We start from the raw sequence: 26713 nt of genomic DNA on the forward strand, positions 1-26713 counted from the left end.
CCCCCCCCCCTTACCCACCCCCTAACCCCCCAAAAAAATTTAAGTTTGTTTTTAAAAACTATTTTCAATTTCAAAAATTATTTTCTACTCTAGTAAAAATAAAAGATATTTCTCAAAATTAAAATATTTTTCATTCATAAATCAAACACTAAAAATCTTTTCCGGAAAATATTTTCCACTCACCAACCAAACATGAGAAAATAAGTCAAAAATCAACTTGTTTTCCAGGAAAATATTTTCTAGGAAAACATTTTCCATGGAAAACATTTTCCTTCATACCAAACACACCCTAAATCTATTAGTTCACAAAAAGTGGACCTTCTCTCAAAACTTGCTAACGTTGTCACACATAGTGTTCACACCAAATAATGAACGGGAATGTGTATACTTTGTGCTCGTTGTGGGCCCTGACTACTAAATCCCTGGGGAGTGTGTATTGGGCCTGCTGCTTTAGTTGGGCTTTAAGAGACTGCTTCTGTAATTGGGCTTCTTTAGCAGTGGTAAGTCCAAGTCCAATTCAAACAGAGTGCAGATGGTGATGATAGTGATAAAACTGAATGTTAAAATGTTGAAAATAATGTTTACACACATATTGTCATACTTCTCTATAATAACCATCATTTATAACAATATTTAACAATAATGATCATGTTTTATGTGAAACAATCTTTCATGTTATGCTATATTATATGTTCTCTATGATAGTATTTCACTACAACAGCAAAGAAATATTCAGACAAACAACATCGTTATAAAATGTTTTAACTGTTTTGGAATTTTTCATTCAACATATATATTGTATAGTGGAAATAACTTCCCATCAATAATGCAAGTCATGCTCTGATTTGGTATGCAATATTTTCTTCGGAGAAGTTGTGTAGTTTAACGCAACCTAAAATTAAGATAAATCTTGACCATTGTTTCCAAGGGAAATTGATTGAATGCACGACCACGAGCCATTTCCACCGACCCATCATGAGGTCACATCTCATGAGTCTATCGTGCCAAAACTACTAATGCTAAGAATGCTTCACCCTGACTAGCTAGTCTGGGAAGGTAGGTAAGTAAGAGGCGGATCTAGGGCTTCTTCAACTTCTTACTCATAGTTGAGATACTCCCAACCTCCACCAGCAAGCAGCATCGGAGTTAATCGTAACGTTTCGATCTGGGTGATTTTATCAAGAAAAATGTCAATTGTTGAATACTATCAATAACATATTACCCGATAACCAATTACATGCTAATTTTCTAGCATATAATGGCAAGTGATTACTAAATAATTCCTTTGTTCACTTTTGTTTGTTCACGTACTGTTTTAAAAATAGATTTTTACTTTTACTTATCACTTTGAATATATCAAGAAATAATGATTTTTTTTTTTCATGTTTTACCCTTATTATTAATTACTTATTTTCACAGACCTAATACTCCCTCCGTCCCTTTTTAGTTGTCCACTTTAGAAATGGCACACAGATTAAGGCAACAATGATTAACACAGTGAAGTTACAATTTTACCCTTATGACAACTTTTCACTTCAAAATTACAACCACTTATTTGAATTAAAGTGAAATAAATTGGAGGGAAACAACATACACTTTTACAATTTTCAAGAAGTGTAAATAAGGGTATAATAGGAAAAAATTTGTTGTTCTTTCTTGATTTGTCAAAATGGACAACTAAATAGGGACAACTAAAAAAGGAAATATGGACAAGTAAATAGGGACGGAGGGAGTATTAAACAACAATTAATAGGGGTAATATGATAAAATAGGCATGCATATGAGTATTATTTTCTTGATAGGTGTGCCTAGTCCAAATATGACAAGTAAAAATGAACGGAGACAGTATATTGTATAATTACTTGTATTGTATCGATCTATCAACCAAACAAGATTAACTCCGTTTAATTAATGTATGTAGCTCTTAAACTTCGTGTCAAGTTAAACGGTGTCACATAAATTGAGACGACTGAATACTTTTTCCCCACATAATGTTGCTTTTCTTCTATGGAGCTCGATCGACACTACAATACCATTGATATAGAATAGAGCTCCATTGTCTACTCGAGGATAACTAATGATATAATGAGAAGTTATTTGATCAGTCTCTTTCAAACCTCAAACTTACGTGTAGTACTAACAATTATGTGTCACGACAAGCAAAGCCAAAGAGACAAAAACATCAAAACCATTGGAGTACTTGTACAAATATTTGTTAAGGTTGTTGAACTTCAAAACCTGCTAATCTAATCTTAATTCAACTAATTAATCTTCATCATAATAATAATCTTTTCAAACTTTCACCTATATATAAATTCCCCCATTCACTCATTATCTCTACTTAACCATTAATTCACAGCTTACACAATTCCCAAAAAACAATTACATATCCTAAAAAATTCTCAATTGCTGTCATCATCAGCGTGACTCAAACTCTTAACCTACCATCAGTTGAAAGTCAACTCTGACATGACTTATAAGCACTTAGCTTTTCCGACTTCGGTTCTTTCATGGATGTTGTTGATTGTGTTGTCTCTACAGACTATCGATGGCCAAACAATAACTACACCATGTACAGGACCGATGATTACTAGTTTTACGCCATGTATGAATTTCTTGACGAATAGCAGCAGCAACGTTGGGGGTTTACCAACTGAAGATTGCTGCAATGTACTGAAGACTATGATGACCAACGCCATGAATTGTTTTTGCCTTATTGTTACAGGCGGCATTCCCTTTCAAATGCCGAATCCCAATATGGTTATGCCTCTTCCTAGTGCTTGTAACATGCCTGGTGTGCCACTCAAATGCAAAGGTAAAGTTTACAGTATTTAGCTTATTATGTAATCGCGATACTGGAATAGTAAGTACTATTTCATCTTTCATCAGAAGTTTTGGGTCTAGTCTTGCTAGATACGGAGCCACGAGGGAGGGTTGTATGAGTAAATAGTTTTATGGTCAATGAAGACATTTCTAAACAAAAAAGGTAAGTGGTAATATATATTTATTTATTTTCAAGATTATAAATATGATATTTGATGTACTTTAGAGTCTTTTTATTTAAATTATTTATAATTTAATTGCGTAAAAAATATTTTGAAGCATTTACATCTTGGCAAGAATTAGGTGGTCTACTTCCTACCCTAGCCCTTTCGGTGCTCATAGTTTATCCATTTGGTTTCTTTCGTCACACTTAAGAAAATAACACTTTTTTTAGTTTTCATCCAGTGTTGGAGTTCGATTAAATATAGATCTGTATTGAGAAATTCAACCCTAATAAGGGCGACTCCAAATCGAGAGAGATAAACTTGAGATTTCTATTTAATAATGAATGAATACTTATCACTTTATTACAATCCTTATCCGTTAAGAGAAGAAATTGATACCGTTTATTTTTTTACTTGCAGCTCCCAGTCCACCTGAGGTTGTTGCGCCAGGTACTTTTTTTTTTTTTTTTAATTATTATTATTATTATTTATTTATTTATTTATTCGAATTGCTACTTTTTATATACAGACCTTTCTATGAATTAATAATATCTTGCCATAACAATTAAGTTTTCTTTTTCCGAAATTGACTTTTTTTCTTTTATTTTGTAGTAACATTTTTTAATTTATAAGAATAATAACCATCTTTATATATAGCAGCGTGCTTTCAGTAAAAATACCTTTTTATAATTACTATATATATAGTATAGTAATAATTAATCTTTTATTTTTTATAAAAATAAAATTCTATAAAATTTTCAATAATCAATCTAGAAATTTTGACCGAATATAATTTTGATGCTTTATGACAAAAACATATTATATGAATATATATTCCATTAAAGTTTCGACATCCATGACGATTTAATGCTTCTTTTTTTTTTTTACATAAAACAATCAAAAGTTATTTAAATGTCTCATGTGGTTATAATCTGTAACAATCTATAACAATAAAAAATTCTCGAAATAAATAATATTATTATAGAAAGATTTGCCAGTATTGTTGAAATGACAATTCTGTTAATTAATACTTTTTATTTCCATAATTAGGTCCTCGTAGCGATGCTGGGGCTCCAAGTGCTTCACCAACAGCTGCTCCAACTATCCCTCCTCGTAGTCCTAAAGGTGCTTACAATTTTAATTATTACTCTCCATCTGTCTCTATTTATGTGACACATTAGATTTCGAAATTCATGCAAATCTATTTTTTATCGTAAATTTTTTATAGATATTTTGAATTGTCAATTATTATGACTTATAGTACTTTTTAGGTAGTTTACAAATATATAAATTTCATTTTAAAAATTTTGAAGATTTTATGGGCAAATTCTCGATCAAACTTAAATTGTTTGACTCTCGAGAAACGAAATATGTCACATAAATTGAGACATAAAGAGTATTTTTTTTACATATTTACATCATACAATAGACCTAATAATTTTATTTATTCTTCAATTAATTAACTTATAAATTTAATTAGTACAATATGATTTAACTCAATAACAAATTTCCCTCAGATTCAACTGTCCATCCGCCGTTGCCGTCTAATTCATCGCCACCAGCCGATGACATTCCAACTCTAACGCCACCATCTCCGCCGACGGATCCATCAACTCCGGCAACAAATTCCGACAGGCTAACTCCGGCGACACCATCGGCTGCACCTTTTCTTGGTCATGGAATTTCACCATTATTAATTATGTTAGCTGCATTTGGAGCGATTCTTTGAGTTAATATTAGTAATTTGATGATATATGACTACAAATTAAAATATAGATTGTATAAAGCAATTACTAGAATTATTTATTAGTGACGTTGATGTTGTACAGGGATATAATATAGTATGTACTTGTTATGTTATTATTTGGTACGTCTATAGTTCTATTTGAATTAAAGAATCTAAGTATGTATTTGATTAAATTTTTCTTTACCAAATTGTATGAATCTTTTCTAAATTTGTTTATAGTAGATACTATGTGAACCGTAAAAATAATATTTATGACTATAACTTTTGTAAAATACTTTCTAAATATTTTGAATTTTTAATCATTACGATTTTATTATAATAATAACATATTCAATATAATCGTACAGGTGGAAAACAGTAGAATGTATGCAAATCCTTTGCAAAAAAAAAATATGACAACAAAATAACAATGAACAAAGCAACTTATAGTTTTTATAGTACCTTTCAAATAATTTTTTAATATATAGATTTTATATTAACAAAAAATTTATGTGCAAATTCATACTGAATATTAATTAATTTCATCTAGCATTTTTAAATCAAGCCAACTAAATTGAAACAGGGGCCATTATATTATGAGTGGTCTTCAAGGCAAATACCCGATATTCTTATTTTCTAAAATATTTAAAGCAAAAGGCAAAAGTTCAAAAGGCAAGCACACGGTCATAGCTATCCTTTAATAAAACTAACTCAAGAATTACAAGTCATCTCGATATTTGCAAAATGAAATATATTTGAAGAATTTGGTGGTTAGGTATTATAAGGAAAGAAAGATGAAATGCTATCCCGTTTAATAAAAAATAATATATTCCGTTAAATTTTAAAAAGAAGAAAATGAAACTTACAAGTATCACTTAGATTTTTATTTATCAATTTCATATGTTAACATTTACCAATTTCATGTGAAAAAGATCATATATTTTGAAAGAATATTTGCAATGAGTCAAAATGATCCATAGAAACCTTTGTTTGGTTACATCATTTAGCCTATTTTAGTCCAATTCATTTCAGTCAAATATAGTTAGATTAACATGTAGTTTAATTAAATTGACTCATAAAAAAGTTATCTGAATATTTTCGAAAAGACATTTTTTTATTTGATAATCATAATAATAATTTTTAAAAATTATGGGATACTTAAAAAATTGTAAAACAACAATTTTTTTAATAAAACTTGAATGAGTTGAATTACGATATACTTTTCAGTCAATCCATTTCAATTCAAATAACTGTTAATTGAATCATTAACTTACTTATTTGTTAACTCAATTCATTTTAACTTGTCAAGATCCACATTCCTAACTCATCATTTGAGACCAATATTATAAAAGTTCATAAAGATGAGAAGAAAAAAAACTACAAGTAATCAAACTTCTACTACGTCAAGAATTGGCTGTTGTGGGGAAGGAGACCTAACTACATCATGCAATACTGGTCTATTTTGTTACCACCTGTATGATCATGATATTTCCTAGCATTATTTTAATGATTTATTGATTATTATTAATTATTCTACACAATCGTATGACTTATAAGGTAATTAATTATATATAAATCCTGATAACTTTATAAACATGATTTATTGTAAATTTAATAAAAATAGTAAACTAACTTACTATTACAAATTAAAAATATTCATCATATAAAATAATTATTTTTAACAATGTATTTAACTTTTACGGCAAAATTGATGAACTTTTTTCGATTGGTTCTTAAGAGTGATCACCTAATTACTCTAAGAAAGAATCTTGAATTTAGGGATATAAAGATATATTAGTAATAAAGTATACTTATTAAATAAGAATACTACGTCTTGAATGATAACTAATTATTATATGCATTCCAAGGACCTTTCTTACGATTTTAATGACTTCTATCGATGCACAAAATATCTCACATTTATGAAGGGTCTGGAAAAAAGACAACACATAATGGGTGTGATACAAACAATTTATCATAATGCATGTATTAATGACGGCTTACACAGACTCAAATTTATGACTTGGTCACAAGATGACAACATTAAAGAAGTCAATGAATATATTTTATCTTATTTAAACACATCATTTAGCTTCTAAAGATTTCCAAAAAAGTCATACAAAGAAAATAAAACTTGCAAGGTCACCTAAATACTCTGTTTGATATGAAGTTAGTTAAAGGTAGTTGAACTTCAATAGCACTTTTGGACTTTCATATTTTCTTCCCTCCATTTTCTTCTTAAACCTCAATGTTCATCTATAAAAATACCCTTCTTATTATCACTCTCACAACCAACATCAATTTCATCTACATTTCTCACATTTTCCCTTCACATTACTATTCTTTAAAATCTAAAAAAAAAAAAAAAAAAAAAAAAACACTAATGGAAGGGTTCAAATTTTTGAAGAATTTTCGACGTTTGGTACCATTTTTAGCCATAGTGTTGATGATTTTTAGCATACAAGTATCAGGGCAAATTAGTACAGCATGTAGTAGCGCGATGCTAAGTAGCTTTAGCCCTTGTATAAATTTCATGAGCAATAATGGTTCAGGTTCACCAACTTCAGCTTGTTGTCAATCTCTTAAGGACCTTACAGCCAGTGGCAAAGATTGCCTCTGCCTTATTGTTACTGGAAATGTTCCTTTTAAAATACCAAACAGAAACGTCGCGATTACCCTCCCCAAAGCTTGTAACAAAGATAGTGTTCCCATTGAATGCAAAGGTAAAATCAAACATTTCCCCAATATTTAGCTGCTAAAAATGACGATAACACTATGAATTGTAGCTCGAGTGCACGTTCCCTTAGAGGGGTATAAACGTCATTTGGCATTCGAGTACTATGATTTGGTAACTAATTCTGTTTTCAATTTTTATGTATTGCAGGTTCTTCTACTCCTCTTCCAGCTCAAGGTACCAAAACAACTCAATTTATCTAAACTAATACGAACAAATTTATCTAAATCAAAATCAAGTAATTTGGTCTAATAAAGCTATATTATATTGGTGTGACAGGTCCAGCTGCCTTATCACCATCAGGATCTCCACGATTTCGGAATCCTAGACCACCTCAAGCTCCTAGTCCTGACGGTAATTCATTTTTCATTTTTAAAATTTCTCGCGAATTGAGTTGAACATGATGAATCCTAAGGTCCAATCTAGCTTATAAATTTCCGCCAATTGCTAAATTGGTTCATGTTAATTAATGTCAGGTGATGATGTTCCTGAACCATTCAATCCTCCTTTGGGACCAGGAGGTGATACAACACCAGGCTTAACACCACCATCACCATCAGGCGGCGGATTGGGAAATCCTTACAATGGATTTTCACCGCCTTCTTTAACAGATGACGGATCTGGAAATACTGATACAGGTTCAGGATTTAGGCCTAATTTAACGCCTTCTTCTGCCCCGGATTCACGGAGACTTTCAGTATTTGTTGTTCTAGTAGCCTGTGGAGCAATTGTATTGAACTTATACTGAATTGATTCTTATAGTATATGAACATTATTTGGAGTGTGATGAATACATTAGTGGATAGGTTGTAAACATTTTTTTGTTGTTTCATTTTAATCAATTTGTACTGGCATTATAATGAATTTTTTTGGGAGTCCTGAAATCTATATTTTTCAACTTTTTAATTTGCTTTATCTTGAGAGTGAAACCTGAATGACTTAGGAGCGCTTCCCCTGAATGGGGCCCTATGCAGTGCGAATCTAGAATAGTCGGGCTCCAATTGTGGTTAACCAAAAAAAAGGCCTGAATGACTTTCCTGCCCTGTTACCACTTGAATTTGATTGCTTATCAGTTGTTTTTTTCCTACAAATTGAAGGTATATATTGACAAAGGGACCATCATGTTTACTCAAGATATTTCACTAATGACATCAGCATAATTTTCAAGGTTTTATCCAACTGCTTTTTCTTTGACTCAAGTATTTGTGTCAAATATACACCAACAATATATCCAATGTAATCCCACAAGTGGGGTCCGAAAAGGGTGGTGGGTAGGCAGTTTTACCCTTTTGTGTGCCTATGGTGTGAAGACAGAGAGATTGATTTCGATAAGCGCTCAATTAAATCAAGTAAAGCATAATAAAATCACGTATGGAAAGATATAATAATGTAGAAGAGAGCAGTAACATCAACATATAATAGATTAACGAAGCAATGAAAACAATACATAATAATCAAATCGAAGAACAAGATAGTATGTGAGTAATACATTTGTTAAGTGCAACAAGAGCATGACACATATTCAGGTTGTTGAGGCTTGAATTGAACTTATATTTAAGTTTATACCAGAGGCATCTTGTTATATCATTGCCTTTGGCTAATTGTCTTACCAATTTAAGTTGTTCTGTCTATTTAGTTGTATATTTCTTATCATAGGATATCAGTGTCATTTCATAAGCAGATTATAGTATCGACGTAAACCTACTTTGCGTATTTTAGTACACATAACAATAGTGAAATGCATTGTATCCACTGACATAATGTATATCCGCTCTTATACAGTATCTGTATGTGAAGATATTTGCAGTATCTGCTATAAAACTCAAATTTTCACTATGTATTTGTAAAATTTTAAATTTATTACTATTCCAAATAATTAGAGGGGTTATTAGTTTGCCATGTAAAGTCAGGAAAAAAACAAACTACACTCTTCCTGTAAATTCGCCACAACTTAGAGGGCATATATGGAAATAAAAAATCTCCTTTTTTCCCGCCATTCGCTACTTTCTTCCATGCATAACACACTCCACTCAACTTTCAGAATCAGTATAAATTAGTTTCCACTAATCTGTTACTCAACAATCCTCTGATCAGCAACACAAAAGCTAACCGTTTCTCTCACTCTCTCTAGAGCAATGGCAGGCGTACTGATCCTTCTCTCAGCTCTCCTACTCGCCGCCGGCACACTCCCGGAACCACCAGAACTTCCGCCAACTTCGCCGGAGTCATTATCAACCACAATTAGCTGTGCCGACGAACTGGTGGCGTTCTCGCCATGCCTTCCGTACATTTCCGATCCACCTAACAATATCTCTGATTCGCCTCCGTTTCAGTGTTGCGATAACTTCTCGGCGGCATTTATGGATGATACTGCGATTTGCCTTTGCTACCTCGTTCGCAACCCTCAGCTCCTCGGATTTCCTATCAGTTCTATGAAGCTGTTGTCCCTAACTTCTATGTGTCCCGTGGAGGAGAAAGAAGGGGCGGAGAATCTGTCTCTCGAGTCTCTCTGTTCAGGTTTGGATTCCGATTGCTCATACTATAAATCTTCCTGTGACTGCATTGAATCTTCTAAATGTATTGAAATTTTTTCTTCATGGACTGATAGGCGATAGTAACAATTTAGTTGAAAGTAGATGTTGTTGATCGAGTCTATGATTTGAATTAGTTGCTCCGTTTCAAAGTGTTTGATGCTTCGGTTTTAGATATTCAGGCTAATTGTGATTTAATCTATACCTTAATAATATATATTTAATGTTCAATCATTTTTTTATGAGGAAAATTCTAGCTTACATAATCATGATTCATGTAGTTTCTATATAAAATTGTATTAGTCAGATCTCTGTAGATGAAAATTGCCAAACAAATTGGAACAATTGAGAACTCAGTTACGTATGCTAGGATTTGAATTTTATCAGAACGAGGCAATGACAGGTTTGTGCTTTTGACGTTATGATTCTTCTTTTTAGATTTGGACTGGTGATATAATTTGTCCTGTTAGAGTTTTCGAATGTGCTCTTTACAAATATAGAAGCATTTTGTTGAATCTAAACAAAAAATGGGGTAATCCTACCACTGAGTTGCGATATAGTTGAATTTCTACTTACGTTTTGCTTATACCGTAGAAATTATGCTTGTTATTTCACTGTATGTTATGAAGAGTTCATAGTGCTAATGCATCCATTTGTGGTTTTGAGTAATCTGCACAGATAGCAATTCATCAAGTGAACACAAAGGAAGAATTTCTATGTGTATATGCGCAAATGTTTTTACTGTCAATTAGTTATTCTGTATGTATAAATAACATTATACTACCTAGAACGGATAGTACTACTACTTGCTTCATGTTATCACGGGTGTGACAAGTAGACGTTGTTACAGATCTGAAGAAGTTTCACGAATTCTCATTGAATCTCCTAATTCCGAAGACAGCTTTTACATGTAATAGTTACATTTATTGTTATAATAATGCATGCTTCAGCTGTGAGTAAATATGTCCATTTAGTAGATCATGATCTTAAAGTTGCATTAACTTAAAACAGTTGCAACTTAACCATATGTGTGTAAATCCATCTGCAGTAATTGCATGACAGTACTGAGCGCTATCCAAGCATAAATACCATAATCTCTCTCTTTTTCCCATTTGATTTGCTAATTTGATACTTGAGTTTCAGTCACCATTTACGTTATCTGGACTCCTTTAGGCATACATATATGAAGTGTTGATATACTTTTAAGAGTTCTGTAATACGCGTCATGTTACACCTGTTAGACACAAGTATGTTAAAGACAAAAAGTTACATAGCTCACTATACTGAAGATCTTTTAAGTACATTGAAAGATCAGCCATTTCATTCAGCATATTCTCGACCTTAATGATCTTTTTTTCCGTGACTCAGGTTCAACTACGCTGCCTCCTTTTAGATCAGTAACAGGTAATTCTCCTTTGATCTTTTGTCACAGCCAAACTGGTGATACTACTTATTCAGAATCTCCTGATCACTTCATTGTGTAAGAATTTCTAGCAGATCACAGGGGTTCAAGTCCAAGACCAGTGCGTCCTACACCCCCTAGCTCTTCTAGACCACCAAGCACTCCAAATCCAGGCAAGTTACTTATCTCCTGTTTCTTCAAGCTTATAACTTTGACATTCAATTGTTCCCTTCCATATTGATGAATACTTTGCTACCACATAACATTTATATCTCTATATAACATTTATAAAATTGATAATCAGAGTCACATAACTGCAGTTCTTAGAAACTCCAGATACTAGTTCGGAGGAATAAAACCAGGGGTATGAAATTTGAAGGTGGGAGTTAATTTTCTAGTAAAAAATGAATTATCACTTTATTGCAGGTGATCATGATAACCCTTCACCTCAAGATCCACCAGGATCAGGCAGTTTACCACCTCCACCCTCCGATGCTGATGATGATCCTAGCCATGATTCTCAACCCACAACAAAATGTTCATCAGCCATAGACCTAATGTGCAATTACCGTCCATGGGTTGCATCTGCAATGTCGATTCTCCTGTATCTCTCTTGCAAGCACCAACTTAGTTAATATTGTCTCTTTCATGGCATCATAAACAGACAGTTTGATTGGAAGATATTAAGTCAGATCAGAATTCTGTGGATAGATGTAAAACTACTGGCAAAAAGATTCTTTGTTAAATTCCTGTAGTTGACATGTACTGCTTCATCAGTATCTGAGTACACATAATCTTCTTACCATATGAATGAAAAGCGATGCAAGATCCAATATGAGAAACACTTGTCTTACTACAGCCATTCAGTTTATCAACTTGCCCAGGTTCGTTCTTCCTCTTCCTTTGAACTTCTTAGCTTCAGTTGATCAATTGGTGTGGACATTTAGTGAATTTGATTAAATTACACGTCATAAGGACAGTATTAGATGAAATATATGTGTACATAGCTCCCTCTTGTTTTTTTGTTTTTTTTGAGAGAGGCATTATGCAGGCCGGACTTAGGAGGGGGGGGGGGGGGGGGGNGGGGGATGAGAATAGTTAGTCACAGGCAGCTTTTTATTCTCAATTTGTACTGTTGGGTTTTTTTTTGTTACTCACAATCCATGCAAAGCTCTTTTTTGGGGTGAAGCAAATTGGCGACGACTCTATCTATATTCTTATTTCTTCCAAATCAATGAAGAGAGACATGCATAACACAAGGGGTAGTTGAAACATAAGAAAAGTCTCACAATACCAGTTTTCTATCGACCTGAAACTCGAAAATAATTAAAACTAAAATCTTTAACACAACGGGTTTATCGATCAAACAGTGAATACTTGTAGCGTCAGATTTTTTGGCAGTTACAATGACTAAAGTTTTTTTCCCAGAACATAATATTCATAGGCTTCAAGAGTAAACATAACACAAAAACAGAGCTTCAGATGTTGGAAACGGGGGCATCTTTGACAGACTCGCGCCAAGCATATTCCCTGGCTCCCTCCTTGTCGACAATTTTAATCACAAAGTTTGGTGGGGCAACAACCAGCCTTGATCGGATCTCCATGATGCACTTATCTGCCAAATCAACAGCTTCTTCAACTGTCATGTCCTTTCGGTAGTGCCTATCCATCATGGCAAGAGAGAAATAGGAGCCATAACCAAATGCTGCCTTATCCACCTTGTGGAGAGTAGCAATATAATCAATGTAATATAGAGAAGGACCTGTCTCCTTGTCATATCCAGCCAGGATAATGTTCACCATGTATGGATTCTACAAAAAAACAAACATTGCAGTTAACAAATGTGTACCATAAAACCAAATCGTACATCAAAATTTTGAAAACTAACCCTCAAAGAACAATGTTTTTCAACAGTAAACCAGACTGAAAGTTTTAATATCCTCCTCTCAGTAATCAGTAATCAAAACCAAGGAACTCAAAGTAAATCACAAGGACAAAAATGGCAGCTGCACTCTACATTTTGTTTAAAAGAACTTCAAATGGCATGGGTTGAACAGAAGTGTGACACCTTGGTTCCATTGTCAACTCATCATGCTTATAAAGAGAGATGGTGGAAATATCAATAATGCACCTATTTAAGATCTCTATGCCTTTTCAAAACTGTGTCTCATGCGTGGGAGGAATACAAGGAGAAATACAAATTAGTGTTTCCTAATAAAACAGTGTTTCCTTTCATTTTACACCCTAAACGGCAAGACTGGCCTGTATCACCAACCAAAAGCTTTCCTTTTATCCTCTTCTCAAGTCAACCTAAACTCGAAGTCATTATTAATTTCATTTTCCCATGAAGTAATTGTATTATTGTTTATTTTTTAAACAATATGTGCATCTTAGCTTGAGCATTCCAGAAATTTTGACTAGAAGTTCAACAAATATGGTACACTAAAACAGTTCTTCTCTTGAAGTGTATCAACTTTCATCTATTCATTAAATTGATGAAACTCTAGAGAATGCTGAAGCATTTAAAGGTTCATGAACCTGTATTTTATATCCCCAAGGCTATAAGCAGGAAAAAGTATTACTATGTTTGCTCTCTGTGAGCTCTAAATGTAACAGAGAAATAGGTAAAGGATGAATTTTCTTGCAACATTTAGCAATCTCCTTTGCTAAAGTACTTTTTAAGTGCACATATACATGATAATGGTGTGTTTTGATAGAAATTGTGCGCTGCCAGATGCCTTAATGAATGACAAGCAATTCTTCTCTTCTTTTTTTTTGAGAAAAATGACAAGTAATTCTTCTCTTTCTAGACAGATCCGATTCAAGATCTTTTATTTCCAATCAAGAGATAGAATTCACGAATTTTAAGTGGTTGAATAACTATCCGCCCACATCTTCATCATATTCATCCTTCCTCTTTATGTTGGCCTATTATTTAACGAATTCATTTCCAACTGTAATATACACATTAACAGTAGTCAATTGGAGTAAATCCCCTCCCTCGCTGAGCTTAATTTAGATGGTTGTTCTAAGGGTAATTAGGATTAAAGTGGTGGTGCCTGAACCATCGCAAACTGTATGGCAACATTGGCCTGTTTATAAGTCATAAAAGGAGAGCAGGTCATTAGTGTAACAGAAGCACGTCACTATTCTTTTCATTTTTTTAATTTATTTTTTGATAACCGAGAAATCCGTCTGTGACCCGCCCTTTGGACCAATCACAGCCTTCTAAACTCGGTGGATAATGGGCCTGAACCATCGCAAACTGTATGGCAACATTGGCCTGTTTATAAGTCATAAAAGGAGAGCAGGTCATTAGTGTAACAGAAGCACATCACTATTCTTTTTCATTTTTTTTAATTTTTTTTTTATAACCGAGAAATCCGTCTGTGACCCGCCCTTGGGACCAATCACAGCCTTCTAAACTCGGTGGATAATGGACCCGCCCCTCTACCCTTCTCCACTTAAATACCAAGCTTCGCTTTGCATGGTGTGGGGCTTGAACCTGCGACCTAAGCCACAAATCCTCCACCTTTTGCCACTTGAGCAAGATTGGCAAAAATGTGTTGAGGCCAAAAAGTGATGAATCAAATGGGAGGCCCCTCTTTGCAGTTCAGCTTCTCACTATCCATTAGCACCATTCTATAATTTTGTTGGTTCCCAACTTTCATATTGTTCAAAAAAAATGAAATTGTAGTGACATTAACCAGGAGTTATGGTGTCTGCCTAAATGAAAACACTTTAGATATCTAAGTTCATCTTTCGGGAGTGCTACAACATATCCTATGGCCTACAAGAATGCTAAGCAATAGGAACAAACATACTAAAGCAAAAAGGCAAACTATATCAAATGTTGCAAGACTAGCAATGTTAAATGAAAGTGAATCTTGGCCCTTGGCAAATTCACAAGGAAATGATAAGATGTATGTGCTTCATACAAGATTAGACAAAACTTTTGAGGATTGGAAGATTAGGAAAATTACTCAAATAAAAAGTAATTCACATCCGAAAGAGGGTTCAAAGTGGACATATAGAGGATAAAATGGGAAAAGGTCACTTGAGTACAGTTTGGTCATGCTTTATGTGAACCAACAAATGCACCAGTATGCATGTGTGAAACAATGATGACAGAAGGTGCAAGAAGAGAACATAAACTGAAATCATATAGAGGGATGTTCTCCTAGAAGACCTACAAATTCGCTACAATCTCTCTAAATCCCTATGGATTTAATGGAAGCAAGTGATCTACATAGATGATCCCAATTGGTTTAGCGAACACATCTTAGTTCCAACAATATGGGATCATCTTTTTCCCTCTCAAAAAAAGAGATGATAACAAGAAGTCAGGATTAAGACTTAATTGTTGTTAAACCTACACTAAATCTCACACATGCACAAGTTTGCTAAAAGATTTGTATGTCCAAAGTGTGAGATCTACGGGAACTCTAGTTTCAGATTACCCTTAATTTTGTCTTACAAGACAACTTATTGAGTATTGAAATAATATGGGGCCCAATAGAGCAAAATGAATGTAGTGAATTCATAACCAAACTCAATTTGTTTGGATTGAAAGCTTAGTTGATTGATTCAACCACTATCCATTAGCAAAGTATACATTTTGCAGACAGACAAGTTCGTGCCTCGAAAGAGGTTTAACATGCACAAAATGCTCTCTAACTAGCACACGGGTAGGGAAAGAGTAGGCACATTCCGTACACAACATTCCTCTTGCATTTTTGCAAACAGGATTCATTTACTTCTCCAACCCATGATTTACAAGTCATCAAAGAAACAACTCTAAAGCTGCACTAAAACTTGCCCTATACATCTTATCTGGTAAACGCACTAATACTACAACTTAGCAGGAGAATTTTGTTAGGATCAAAATGGTGCTTCAATGTTGTTTATCATGCGACTATACTCAAAACTGACAGATGGGCTATATACAAGAGGTCATACTTATTAGGTCTTTGGACATAGATTTGGTTGTAAAGTTAAAAAAAAGAGTTTCTGAAGTTGAAGAACAATATGGTATTTAGAATTGAAGTTGTGTTTGGACATGCTTGAAATTTTGTGATTCATAAGAAAGAATCCACTTGAAACTTGAAAAACTGATTTGAATTATTCCAATGTAAAGCCAAACAATATTCTGGAAAAAAAAGCTCATGTCCAATTGGGCCCCAAGTTTATACAAGGAAGTTTCTCTACTTCCTGGAACATTAATATTCATCATTGGCCAGATTCTGAAATGTTAATTTCAGTCAACACTGTCATCAAAGAAGCTAAAAAAAGAAGGCAGAACTTTCACAAGATCTAGGACTGTAATCAAAGATAACAATCCTCATAGTGAAGCTAATGAATGCAAAAAAAAGGAGAGAATTTTAACTACATTAAATAATGCTATACAGAATTGTTACTGCTGCAGACACTTTGATACACAGGGTTGATAATATGGCAAGACTTGAAAATGCTACAACAGGTATTTCATGCCCTGATATATATACAGAATCCCATTGATTGGCACAACAACAGCAACTCATTTTAGAATTTAGATAGAGCAGACTACTAGGAGAAATAGCATATGCTGAATTTACCAACACAAACTTGCTTTTCTCACTCATTTTTTCTTTTTCTTTATCCAAACAGTGTTAATAGAAAACAAGAGGAAGATGCTTAATTACTTTTACAACATGTCCAGTGAGATCCCACAGGTGGAGGTGGGGTCTGGGGCGGGTGGGTTGTATGCAGACCTTATCCCTACCTCTTGTGAGAGGCTTAGTTACTTCTTATATCTGTTCAAGTTATAATCTACACTTCATCTAATACTCTATGATTCAGGAGTCTTTCCTAGTCAGGTTAGGGACATGCATATCAGTATACCATATACCAAATAGAGAACCTTTGAAATTTTCTAGCTTTACGGAACCACAAAATGAAATGGGCCTTAATAGAAAGGAATGGTTCCAAAGGATTCATTCAGCCAACCCCAGCTAGTATGGAGTTCATGCATACTTGATTAGTGTACAGTTAATCCTTAATTAATTGATTGATTAAAGTGTCAAACCCTAATTTCACATTTTGGGACTTCTACATATTTAAAACCCTAAAATTGCACCCAAATAAAAAACAGGCTCAAATCATCATGTAACTACAGAATCAAAACCCTAGATGCTAAAACCAATACCTTACGCAAAGCTGTAGCAAGCTCGCCTCTTGTAAAATTAGCCGTAGCAGCTGTGGTCAACGGAATACCATTACGAAACTGATACAAAGCCACATTTTTCTGCACATACTCCGTAAACTGAGCTCTGCAAATTCACCCAAAAATTCAACATACAAATAAAAATCCATAGAGATCGAACAAGATAACTATTGAATCTAGCAAACAAAACCTGTCTCCAGCTTCACCACTCGCTCCCATAAGTTTATGCGAATCGAGAATCATGATTTTGTCTTCATTGGATTTGTGAACCAGTATACTGTGAACGGCGGAGGAGTCCGCCACCACCAGTGAGAAACCGTTGCCGACCATTCCGAACACACACTCCATTTTCTTCTAGAAAGTTCTATAGATCCTTCAGATCTTCTTCTTCTACAAGAGATTTGCAGAGATTTCTCCAATATTTTTACTAAGATGTTTTGCGTTAGTATAAGAGCTTCGAAGGGCGTCTTGGAGAACAAGTTTGAGCATTTTCTTTTTTCTTCATATTTTAAGCTAATTGCACTTTCATCCATGTATCTTGTCATTATTACTAGACTGTACCTTATAGTTTTCTAGTTTGGAAGTCTACTACACCAACTTTATTTCTATGATTTGACCTATTTTTTCTTTTGTATGGAGTACGAGATTAGGGTAGGATTGTTTGGTAGTTGAATAAGAAACAAGTTATTTATGTATTTTTTTTATTACTTATACGATATAAGTTAGATAAATAGGAAATAAGTTATTCATGTACAAAATTAAACACAATGAATCATACTAGATACATGTATTCGGGATACAGGGAGAGAGGCAAGCAGAGATTAGAGTGGCGAACGAGATAGGAGAGAGGCAAGCGAGAGATTAGAGTGGTGAGCGAGATAAGATAGAGGGGAGAGAGTCAAATGCATGCGAATCCAATTGATATCTAGAATAAATTACACATAATTTTGACATCATGTTTTTGATATACATGTATCTAGATGTATCTGGACGTGTCAGATATGTGTATCCAAAGACCAAAATATGATATTCGTAATATTGCAAGCTAACATAAATTTAAATAATTAGCTCCTAACTAGTGAGTTTTCTATAAGTTATCCATAATTTGATTTTTCATTTCTTTTCATAAATTTACTTTTGTCACAATCCTAATTGCCAAAGGTAATATTGTCCGCTCCAATAATACACTCTTTGGCCAAACAATCTTATCATCTTTGCTTTAACTCAATAACGTTTTGATTTTCTGAACACACGATTTATGTATCTAATTGTAATTTTCCTCTTATTTAAATGTGAATTTACTTTAGTTAAGCTTCACAACAAATTTCACTCAGAATTTAAATATCAACGGTCCTAAATTGTTATATGTATTCATTCTCTTAATTAGGAACTTATCGTCTTCGCTAATGTGTGTCCTACTACCATTGTAGGGTAGATAGTGGTATTTCTTTTGATTTCTTTGTTTGCTAGGTGTTCTAATATTTTATACATAAAACTTTCTCATGTTTATTTGTCTAAAATTGTATAGGTCGAGAAGATAAAACCCATTGATAAGCAAATTTGTATATTTATTGTTAGAGATTTTTTAGCTGCTAATGACGTAACAAAAATTATATAATCATAAATTGTATAATCATAAGATAATTATATCAATCATGTATGAAGTTAGGATGGCGGAAGCGGGTTATTCATTCAAATTCTTTTTGCTGAAAATTACATTATATATAAGGTCAAAACTATTATATATATATATATATATATATATATATATATATATATATATATATATTGCCCTTAAGCAGTAAATATTCTATAATTTTTTAAGATAGATAAGGCATTTTGATATTCAAAATACTCTTGAGCTCTATATGCTTTCATTTCTCTTATAGAGAATACTAAAGTTTCATATGGATGACTAGCATGTTCATATACTAATTCCATTTCTTTGATTGCATTATTCATGTGAAACAAAGCTCTTTTATGCTTCCATGCTCTTTTTCTTATACTATGCAAAGGCTGTTGAATATTCTTCATTATGCACTTAGCATGATGTAAAATATTTATCTATCATGATATACAAATAGCATGTAATGTTAATCATGAGATTTTCAATATTATTTTGATTCCCTATAGGTACTAAGTATTTTTCTTTATGTCTAAGTAAAGTATATGCATCTAGTATTTATGTAAAACTTACAATATGAATAAAAGTGTGCGTGTATACCTTCCTTCTCTTTCTTCGATGAATAGTCCTATCACCTCCTTAGAAGTTCTCCCTTCAGGCCATGAACAATTTTTCACCCTAACGACCTCAGTCTTTGGTTACTTCACTATTGTTCCTCCTTAAGGCTGAAGATCGCAACCTTCACTTAAGACTATTTATGGAGTTATAAGAAGAGGGGTATAAAAACCAACTGTTTATTTCATATTATAGTTTTTACATAAAATACCAACACACTCTACTATACTTACAACATAATAAGAAAAATACTTTTCCCTGGCGGGAGAAGTACTACTCACACTCACACAACTTCATACTTGAAGGTACCTAATATTTTTCTAAGATGGGTATTTTCTCAGAAAACTTAGTCTGCCCTCTCTCTATGAAGTTCCTCTCCTTTTATAGATTTAAGGAGGGACTTATTACAAAATTTACAAAATTTTTATTTCAGGGACTTCCCTAAAATATTTCATAATTATCTTCTAGTCCTTAGCTTTACTTGATTGCTGGGGCCGAAGATTCCTTGTGATAAGATAATGGACACTCCATTGTCTTCTTTTGAATAATTGGCCGACATGATGTGACCCTTCTTTTGTCTTTGAGGAAAAGAAAATGATTCCTTTTCTTTAATGCTTCATGACGTAAGTGCTTACATCATCCTTTTTGTCTTCATCTTTTATGCTACATCAAGCATGGTCATGATCTAGCATTTTACATGCTAGTTTCCATGTTTCTTCGGTGGCTCCAAGCCTGTGAAGTTCTATGTCCAGTATTCTCTCCTTGAGTTCTTTGGACTTAGTTTTACCTTTAGTAATCAAGACCCAATCACTGTCTTGATCGAGTACTTTACAATCTTCTTTGTAAAATCTGGTTAGAATAGCGTATAGGGCTTTTATTCCCAATGCTCTTCTAGTTTGGATCCATTTTTTATTAAGGTGTGAAAGTTTTTTATCAACTCCTGTGGCCTTAACATTAAAGTCTTTAATTTTCTCAACTGAAATATAATTGAGAGTAGGGTAGTATGCTTGCAAATCCTGACATTCCATAGATATGATGTAGAATCTGCAGTAAACTCCATTGCCCTGAGCAAAGTTTTTAATTGACTCGAACAATTTTGATGGAAGTTGGGACAATTCCTTTAGATCTGGTCTTGTGTATACTCGATCTAGATACCCAAACTCAAATAGTTGAGCTGTAAAGCTCGGTATTCCATTAGGAAAAATTGATATTCTAGGAAACAAACTAGTTGTCCCTAAAACACCGTATGTTTCTTCGCTTTCCTCCGGAAGATTATATATATATCTTGTAAATGCAAGATATTCTTCTTCTTTTGGATGGTGCTTTCCAACCTGAAAAGAAGAAAAAACTTTTGTTCCTGATGGAACTTGGTTAGTTTTACTCTCTGGTTTCCCAGATGTAATTTTTTCAGCTTTCGCTGTTGATGAGCCTGAGGCTTCATTTGCTAGGCTTTTTTCCTTATCTTTCGATTCAGAAATTGGCATATCCTTGCTTACCATCGAGATGTTTTTGGCACTAGGTGCTAGTGGGACATCTCCTGCCACTTTGTTGGGATTAATATTCCCTTTCATATTTGAATTCTGTATTGGACGTGAGTCCAGATGCTCACATAAGAGTAAAAATTCTCTCATGTTTTCAGCCTGAGCGGTACTTAGCTAATTTATTTCGGATTGTAATATCCGCGATTGTTCGGACAGCCTTGAAAGCTCGTCTCTTATTTTAAAAAGCTTTTGGCTTTTTTCATCAATGGACTCATCCACTTTCTTTATTCCTTCATATATCCTGTTCATCAGGATTTTTGTATGACTGCCCATATTGGACGTTTCTAGAGATGAAATCACCTGTGCAACCTTCTGTATTGCGGTTCTGAAGGTAGCTTATTAAATATTAGCCCTGAAACTTGCGTATTATCAGTTCTAATAATAAATGATTTTGGTAAAAGGAAAGCAAAAAATTTTCTAATCCCTCTAACAATGGCTAGTAATTCTTTTTCGTTTGTCGAATATCTTGTTTCGGCATCATTAAATGTACCACTTGTGTACCTGCAAATTTCATTTAAATCGGTTTGCAATAATGCTCCCCAATGATAATCAGATGCATCTGTTTGTAAAACTAGATTATCATCATATTCTGGTAATCTGAGTTTTGGTAACTTTGCGCATTCTTCTTTTAAGCTTTTTATACATTGAGTGTGTTCTTCGGTCCAACCAAGTCTATTGGACTTTCTGATTAATTTTTGTAGAATATTCCGTTTTTTTGCTAAATCCGGAATGAATTCTCCTGCATAGTTTAAACAACCCAGAAATTTTTGAATTTCTTGTTTTGTTGTTAATTTATCAGGAAACTCTATTATCTTTTTTGAGATATATGATTGGAGTTCAATTCCATTTTTTGAAATAATCATTCCTAAGAATTTTATTTCATTTTTATTGATGTCAGCTTTTTTCTGGCTTAACACAATCCCATTTTTTAAACAAATCTCTGAAAATTCTTTCAGATGTTTTAAATGTTCTTCATATGTTTTTGAACATATTAGAATATCATCTATATAGACAATTAAAAATTCTTTTTCTGAAAAGGTTTTGTCCATCTTCCTTTGGAATATTTGTGGTGCATTTTTTAACCCAAAAGGCATGACTAACCACTCATAATGTCCGTTAGGAGTACTGAAAGCAGTCAACTGAATTGAGTTTTCCGCTAATTTTATCTGCTAAAATCCACTTTTACAGTCGAATTTTGAAAAATATGTTTTTCCTTTTGCAAGGTTTATCAGATTATTTTTATTTGGGATAAAATATCCATCAAATAAACAATTTTTATTAAGCTCTTTATAATTTATCACCATACGAGCTTTTCCTCTTTTTATTTCAGCATGGTTTCTTACCATAAATGCTGGGCTACTATGAGGACTTTTACTCATTCTTATTAATTTTAAGTTGAGTAATTCTTTAATTTGAACTTTAAATTCAATTTTATCTTCTTCATTATATAGCATGGGTTTAACCCTGATGATTATACTGGGATCTTTTAGAGTTAAAATTGCTCTTTCATGATTTTGTTTCCATTTTTCTAATGGATTTTCTCCATAAGATTTTTGTAAGTTTTCTTTAATTTTTTCTAAATTAAGACACTTACAAGTTATCTTTCTTAGATTCTCTAAGTACTTTCTTTTGAAATTTCCATTATCTCTTTCCAGAGTATATGGATTTTGTTTTCGCGGGACTTTTATAAAATGTCCACAAGGAGTTTTAAGGCTTATCATATACGACGTTTGATGATAATCCTGAAATTGTTGTAGAAAATCATTTCCTAATAATAAATCTGTTTCCAGTTTATCATAAGCAAATAATTTATTTATAGAAACAATTTTTGATCCATTGTCTATTTGACAACATGTTGTTAATTTTGTATCATAGAATGTTATTTCTATGAAAACAGATACTTTGAAAATTGTTTCTTTTGGCATTTATATTTTTGGTATGAAACAAGTTTCACCTTTATATAGCATTTCTATTCCATTTTTTCCAATGCTATAATCTTCTAATTTATTTAGGAATAAATTTCCTAAAATTAATTCTTGATCACTTTCATGATTAGTAATATAACAAGGGACTGTTATTCTTATGGTGTCTAGTTGTATTGGTAAATCTACCATATTTTTACAACTAAAGTTATTACCTTCAAAGGTTTGGTAGGTATAATGCTCACCTACGTAAACAGGTATTCCATCTATTAGGATTCCTTTTACATGGTTAGCTGTTGCTCCTGTTTGTATCAAGATTTCTTGATATTTCCATTCTGTTCCGTTGAAAATTCTTCCTTTTATTTTTGTTATATTTGGAGTTTCAATTTTTAAAGAATATCTATTAGATATACTTTTTCTAATTGAATTCCTTCCGTATTCTATTGAAAGTCTAGGGTTACTAGTACTTCCTATTTCTTGTGTTTTTCCAAATCGAATTTCATATTCATCTGGAATTTGTGCTTGTTGAATTTCTGCTTCAACTATTCTTGCAATTCCTGCACATTCTTGATCTATCTCGATCATTCCTTTATTTTTATACACCTTACCATAGTTTGAATTTGTAACTGTGTATAATGCTTGGTAATATATACTCATTATATGATTTCCTGGTTTAAATAGATCATTTCTTTTGATCTGAAAATGTAAACTTAATGCGTCATTAAAATCAGCATCTTTGAGTGATATACAATACTTTGGATAGTATGTGAATAGGAGTTTTGTATAGGCTAGGTTTCCCTCCACTATACCAAGGTTTCCTTCCCTTGCATTTATAAATCTTTCATCTGATACGTTTATTACTATTGGACAATTGATTCCTTCTTTAAAAGTCGATTTGACTAGTATTTGGATTCCTCCTAAATGAACATAATTCATTTTCTTTCTTTTTCTTTCAGGAATTTTCCTAAGAATTTGATCTATCATGGGTTTTGTTAACAGGTTTAGTTTATGTTTTCCTGTTGTTTGGGTAATTTCTATTTCTTGATATTCATGATAAGAGATTTTATCTCTTGCAAACATTTTTTGCATTCTGCTTAGTAGATTATCTTCTACCTTAAGATTTAGTTTTAATCCTTGGATTCTTTTAAATGTTTCTCCATCAAAGGTTGCTTTTAAGGCGTAACCTCGATGATCTTCTTCTGTTTCTAAGATTTGAACAGAATCATTTCTTTCTTTTATTTCTTTATCTGTTGGTTTGGTTTTTGGAAATTCTTTTTTCTTTTTATAGTATCTTTTTCTTGGTACATACTTCTGTTTTGAGAAGTTTTTTCTTTTTATTAACCCCTTTTTGAGTTGTTTCCTTTTTTTGTAAGGTTTATCATTATCATCACATCCTCATTGGATAGATGCTTTGGTATCATTACAATAAATTTGAGTATTTATTCTTTTAGCTTTTCTTTGGATGTTATGAGACATACAAAGTTGACCAAGTCTATTTTTAAGGAAACTTATTCTCTGTCCTAGAGTATTTCCTTTTTTATCTTCTTTTTCATATTCTTCTCTGAAGTATTTTGCCCAGAAGCCTGGTAATTTTTGGTAGTATTTTTCCAGATAGGGTAACATATCTTTACCGCTATCAAATATCTTGTAGTAATATTCTTCGAATTCACATGTGTATTCTTGAATATAACTCATTTTACAAATTTGTAGTTTTTCTAATTGCTCTTTAGCAATAGTTCTGATGGCTTCTTTGTTTTCTTTTATATTTCATTGTCCACCAAAGAATTCATTTGCAATATATTGTTTTAAATTCGTTATACCTTCTTGTACAGAATTTTTTAATCCTTCTAAAGTATCTTGTTTAATTATTTTTTCCGCATCTTCAGTTAATCTTGAAAACCAGTCATTTACTTTTCCGATAAAAGTATTTATCATGATGATATATTTTTCTTCATCTGTATAATTTCCTTTTCCTAATAGGAAGTATAGAAGCATATTTTGAGACCAAAGGTCTAAGCTGTCTTCTGGATCTCTTTTACATTCGAGATCTAGAAATTGAGCTCCTATATCTCCTGTTGGGAGTCTATTTGCATGAATTTTGCTTTATTATTATAATAATAAAAATGTTTGGAAAAATCATTTTCCTTTTTTGCTTTATTTGCAAAATTTCTTTCATCCTTTTCTGGCTCTTGCCGTTCTTGTTTCATTGAAATAGATGCTTCAAATTTTCCTTGGGGTCCTCCTGTTTCCCCTTTATTCATGAATATTTTTAGTTCTTCTGAAAGACTTAAATCTTCCATTGAATAAACTAATTCATCAAGTTCATTCATCTTTTTGTTCTTTTGATTCTGTATTATTTTCTTTAGGATTACCTTCTAGAGTTGTTGTTTCTAGATCATATAGATCTTTTTCTTTTAGTTTTTGTTTTTCAAGAAATTTATGGATTAAAATTTCATCCATGCTTCCTTTTTGATAAGTGCTTCCACTTGCTTGTTTTTTTGACAAAAGTTCATTAACATATTTTTGGCTTACCTTTTGGTCAAATTTTTCTGTTTTTTCTATTATTTTTGTAATTCTTCCTGGAAGATTTTCTTTAATATAAGTAATTTCTACTTCTATCATTTTTAACCGTAAGGTTAACTGTTTATTACTTTCTATGAGATCTTTTATTAATTCTGAGATTTCTTTTAAACTCATTTTATTCTGAAAAATAGCAATCAGAAGTATCAAACAAATTATAATTTATACTATTATATCTTTCTTCGTCTTTTTTATTTTTCATAGTTATTATTTTAACTATTTTTCTTTTTAGATTTTCATCTAAATTTTTTAGTACTTGTAAAATTGTTACAAGACTATCTCTATCTATATACCATATAGGTTTTACAGATCTAAAATAATGGACACAGATTTTAGATACCAATAAAAACTTTCACACCTTAATAAAAAATGGATCCAAACTAGAAGAGCATTGGGAATAAAAGCCCTATACGTTATTCTAACCAGATTTTACAAAGAAGATTGTAAAGTACTCGATCAAGACAGTGATTGGGTCTTGATTACTAAAGGTAAAACTAAGTCCAAAGAACTCAAGGAGAGAATACTGGACATAGAACTTCACAGGCTTGGAGCCACCGAAGAAACATGGAAACTAGCATGTAAAATGCTAGATCATGACCATGCTTGATGTAGCATAAAAGATGAAGACAAAAAGGATGATGTAAGCACTTACGTCATGAAGCATTAAAGAAAAGGAATCCTTTTCTTTTCCTCAAAGACAAAAGAAGGGTCACATCATGTCGGCCAATTATTCAAAAGAAGACAATGGAGCGTCCATTATCTTATCACAAGGAATCTTCGGCCCTAGCAATCAAGTAAAGCTAAGGACTAGAAGATAATTATGAAATATTTTAGGGAAGTCCCTGAAAT

General features: G+C 32.7%; 5 protein-coding genes across 5 annotated transcripts in view; 3 read left to right on the forward strand and 2 right to left on the reverse strand.

Annotated features, from left to right (window-relative positions):
- The window catches only part of LOC125851848 (serine/threonine-protein kinase STY13-like), a 145918-nt gene that overhangs the window by 1580 nt on the left and 117625 nt on the right, over positions 1-26713 (reverse strand). The gene's annotated exons all lie outside the window — the stretch shown is intronic.
- Positions 2357-4876, forward strand: LOC125851866 (non-specific lipid transfer protein GPI-anchored 20-like). The gene is made up of 4 exons (XM_049531612.1): positions 2357-2815; positions 3408-3437; positions 4038-4112; positions 4505-4876. The coding sequence occupies exons 1-4, from the start codon at positions 2470-2472 to the stop codon at positions 4714-4716; spliced, it is 663 nt and encodes a 220-aa protein (XP_049387569.1). The 5' UTR covers positions 2357-2469; the 3' UTR covers positions 4717-4876.
- On the forward strand, positions 7097-8332 carry LOC125851864 (non-specific lipid transfer protein GPI-anchored 21-like). Its single transcript, XM_049531610.1, has 4 exons — positions 7097-7436; positions 7598-7624; positions 7727-7801; positions 7924-8332. The coding sequence occupies exons 1-4, from the start codon at positions 7097-7099 to the stop codon at positions 8193-8195; spliced, it is 714 nt and encodes a 237-aa protein (XP_049387567.1). The 3' UTR covers positions 8196-8332.
- LOC125851867 (non-specific lipid transfer protein GPI-anchored 25) lies at positions 9583-12350 on the forward strand. Its single transcript, XM_049531613.1, has 4 exons — positions 9583-9964; positions 11347-11382; positions 11473-11553; positions 11807-12350. The coding sequence occupies exons 1-4, from the start codon at positions 9583-9585 to the stop codon at positions 12013-12015; spliced, it is 708 nt and encodes a 235-aa protein (XP_049387570.1). The 3' UTR covers positions 12016-12350.
- LOC125851871 (proteasome subunit beta type-2-B) lies at positions 12704-18048 on the reverse strand. Its single transcript, XM_049531616.1, has 3 exons — positions 17773-18048; positions 17565-17688; positions 12704-13191 (listed from the first exon to the last, which is right to left on the reverse strand). The coding sequence occupies exons 1-3, from the start codon at positions 17928-17930 to the stop codon at positions 12859-12861; spliced, it is 615 nt and encodes a 204-aa protein (XP_049387573.1). The 5' UTR covers positions 17931-18048; the 3' UTR covers positions 12704-12858.

Source organism: Solanum stenotomum, unplaced genomic scaffold (assembly GCF_019186545.1).
Source record: "Solanum stenotomum isolate F172 unplaced genomic scaffold, ASM1918654v1 scaffold30406, whole genome shotgun sequence".
Taxonomy (NCBI): domain Eukaryota; kingdom Viridiplantae; phylum Streptophyta; class Magnoliopsida; order Solanales; family Solanaceae; genus Solanum; species Solanum stenotomum.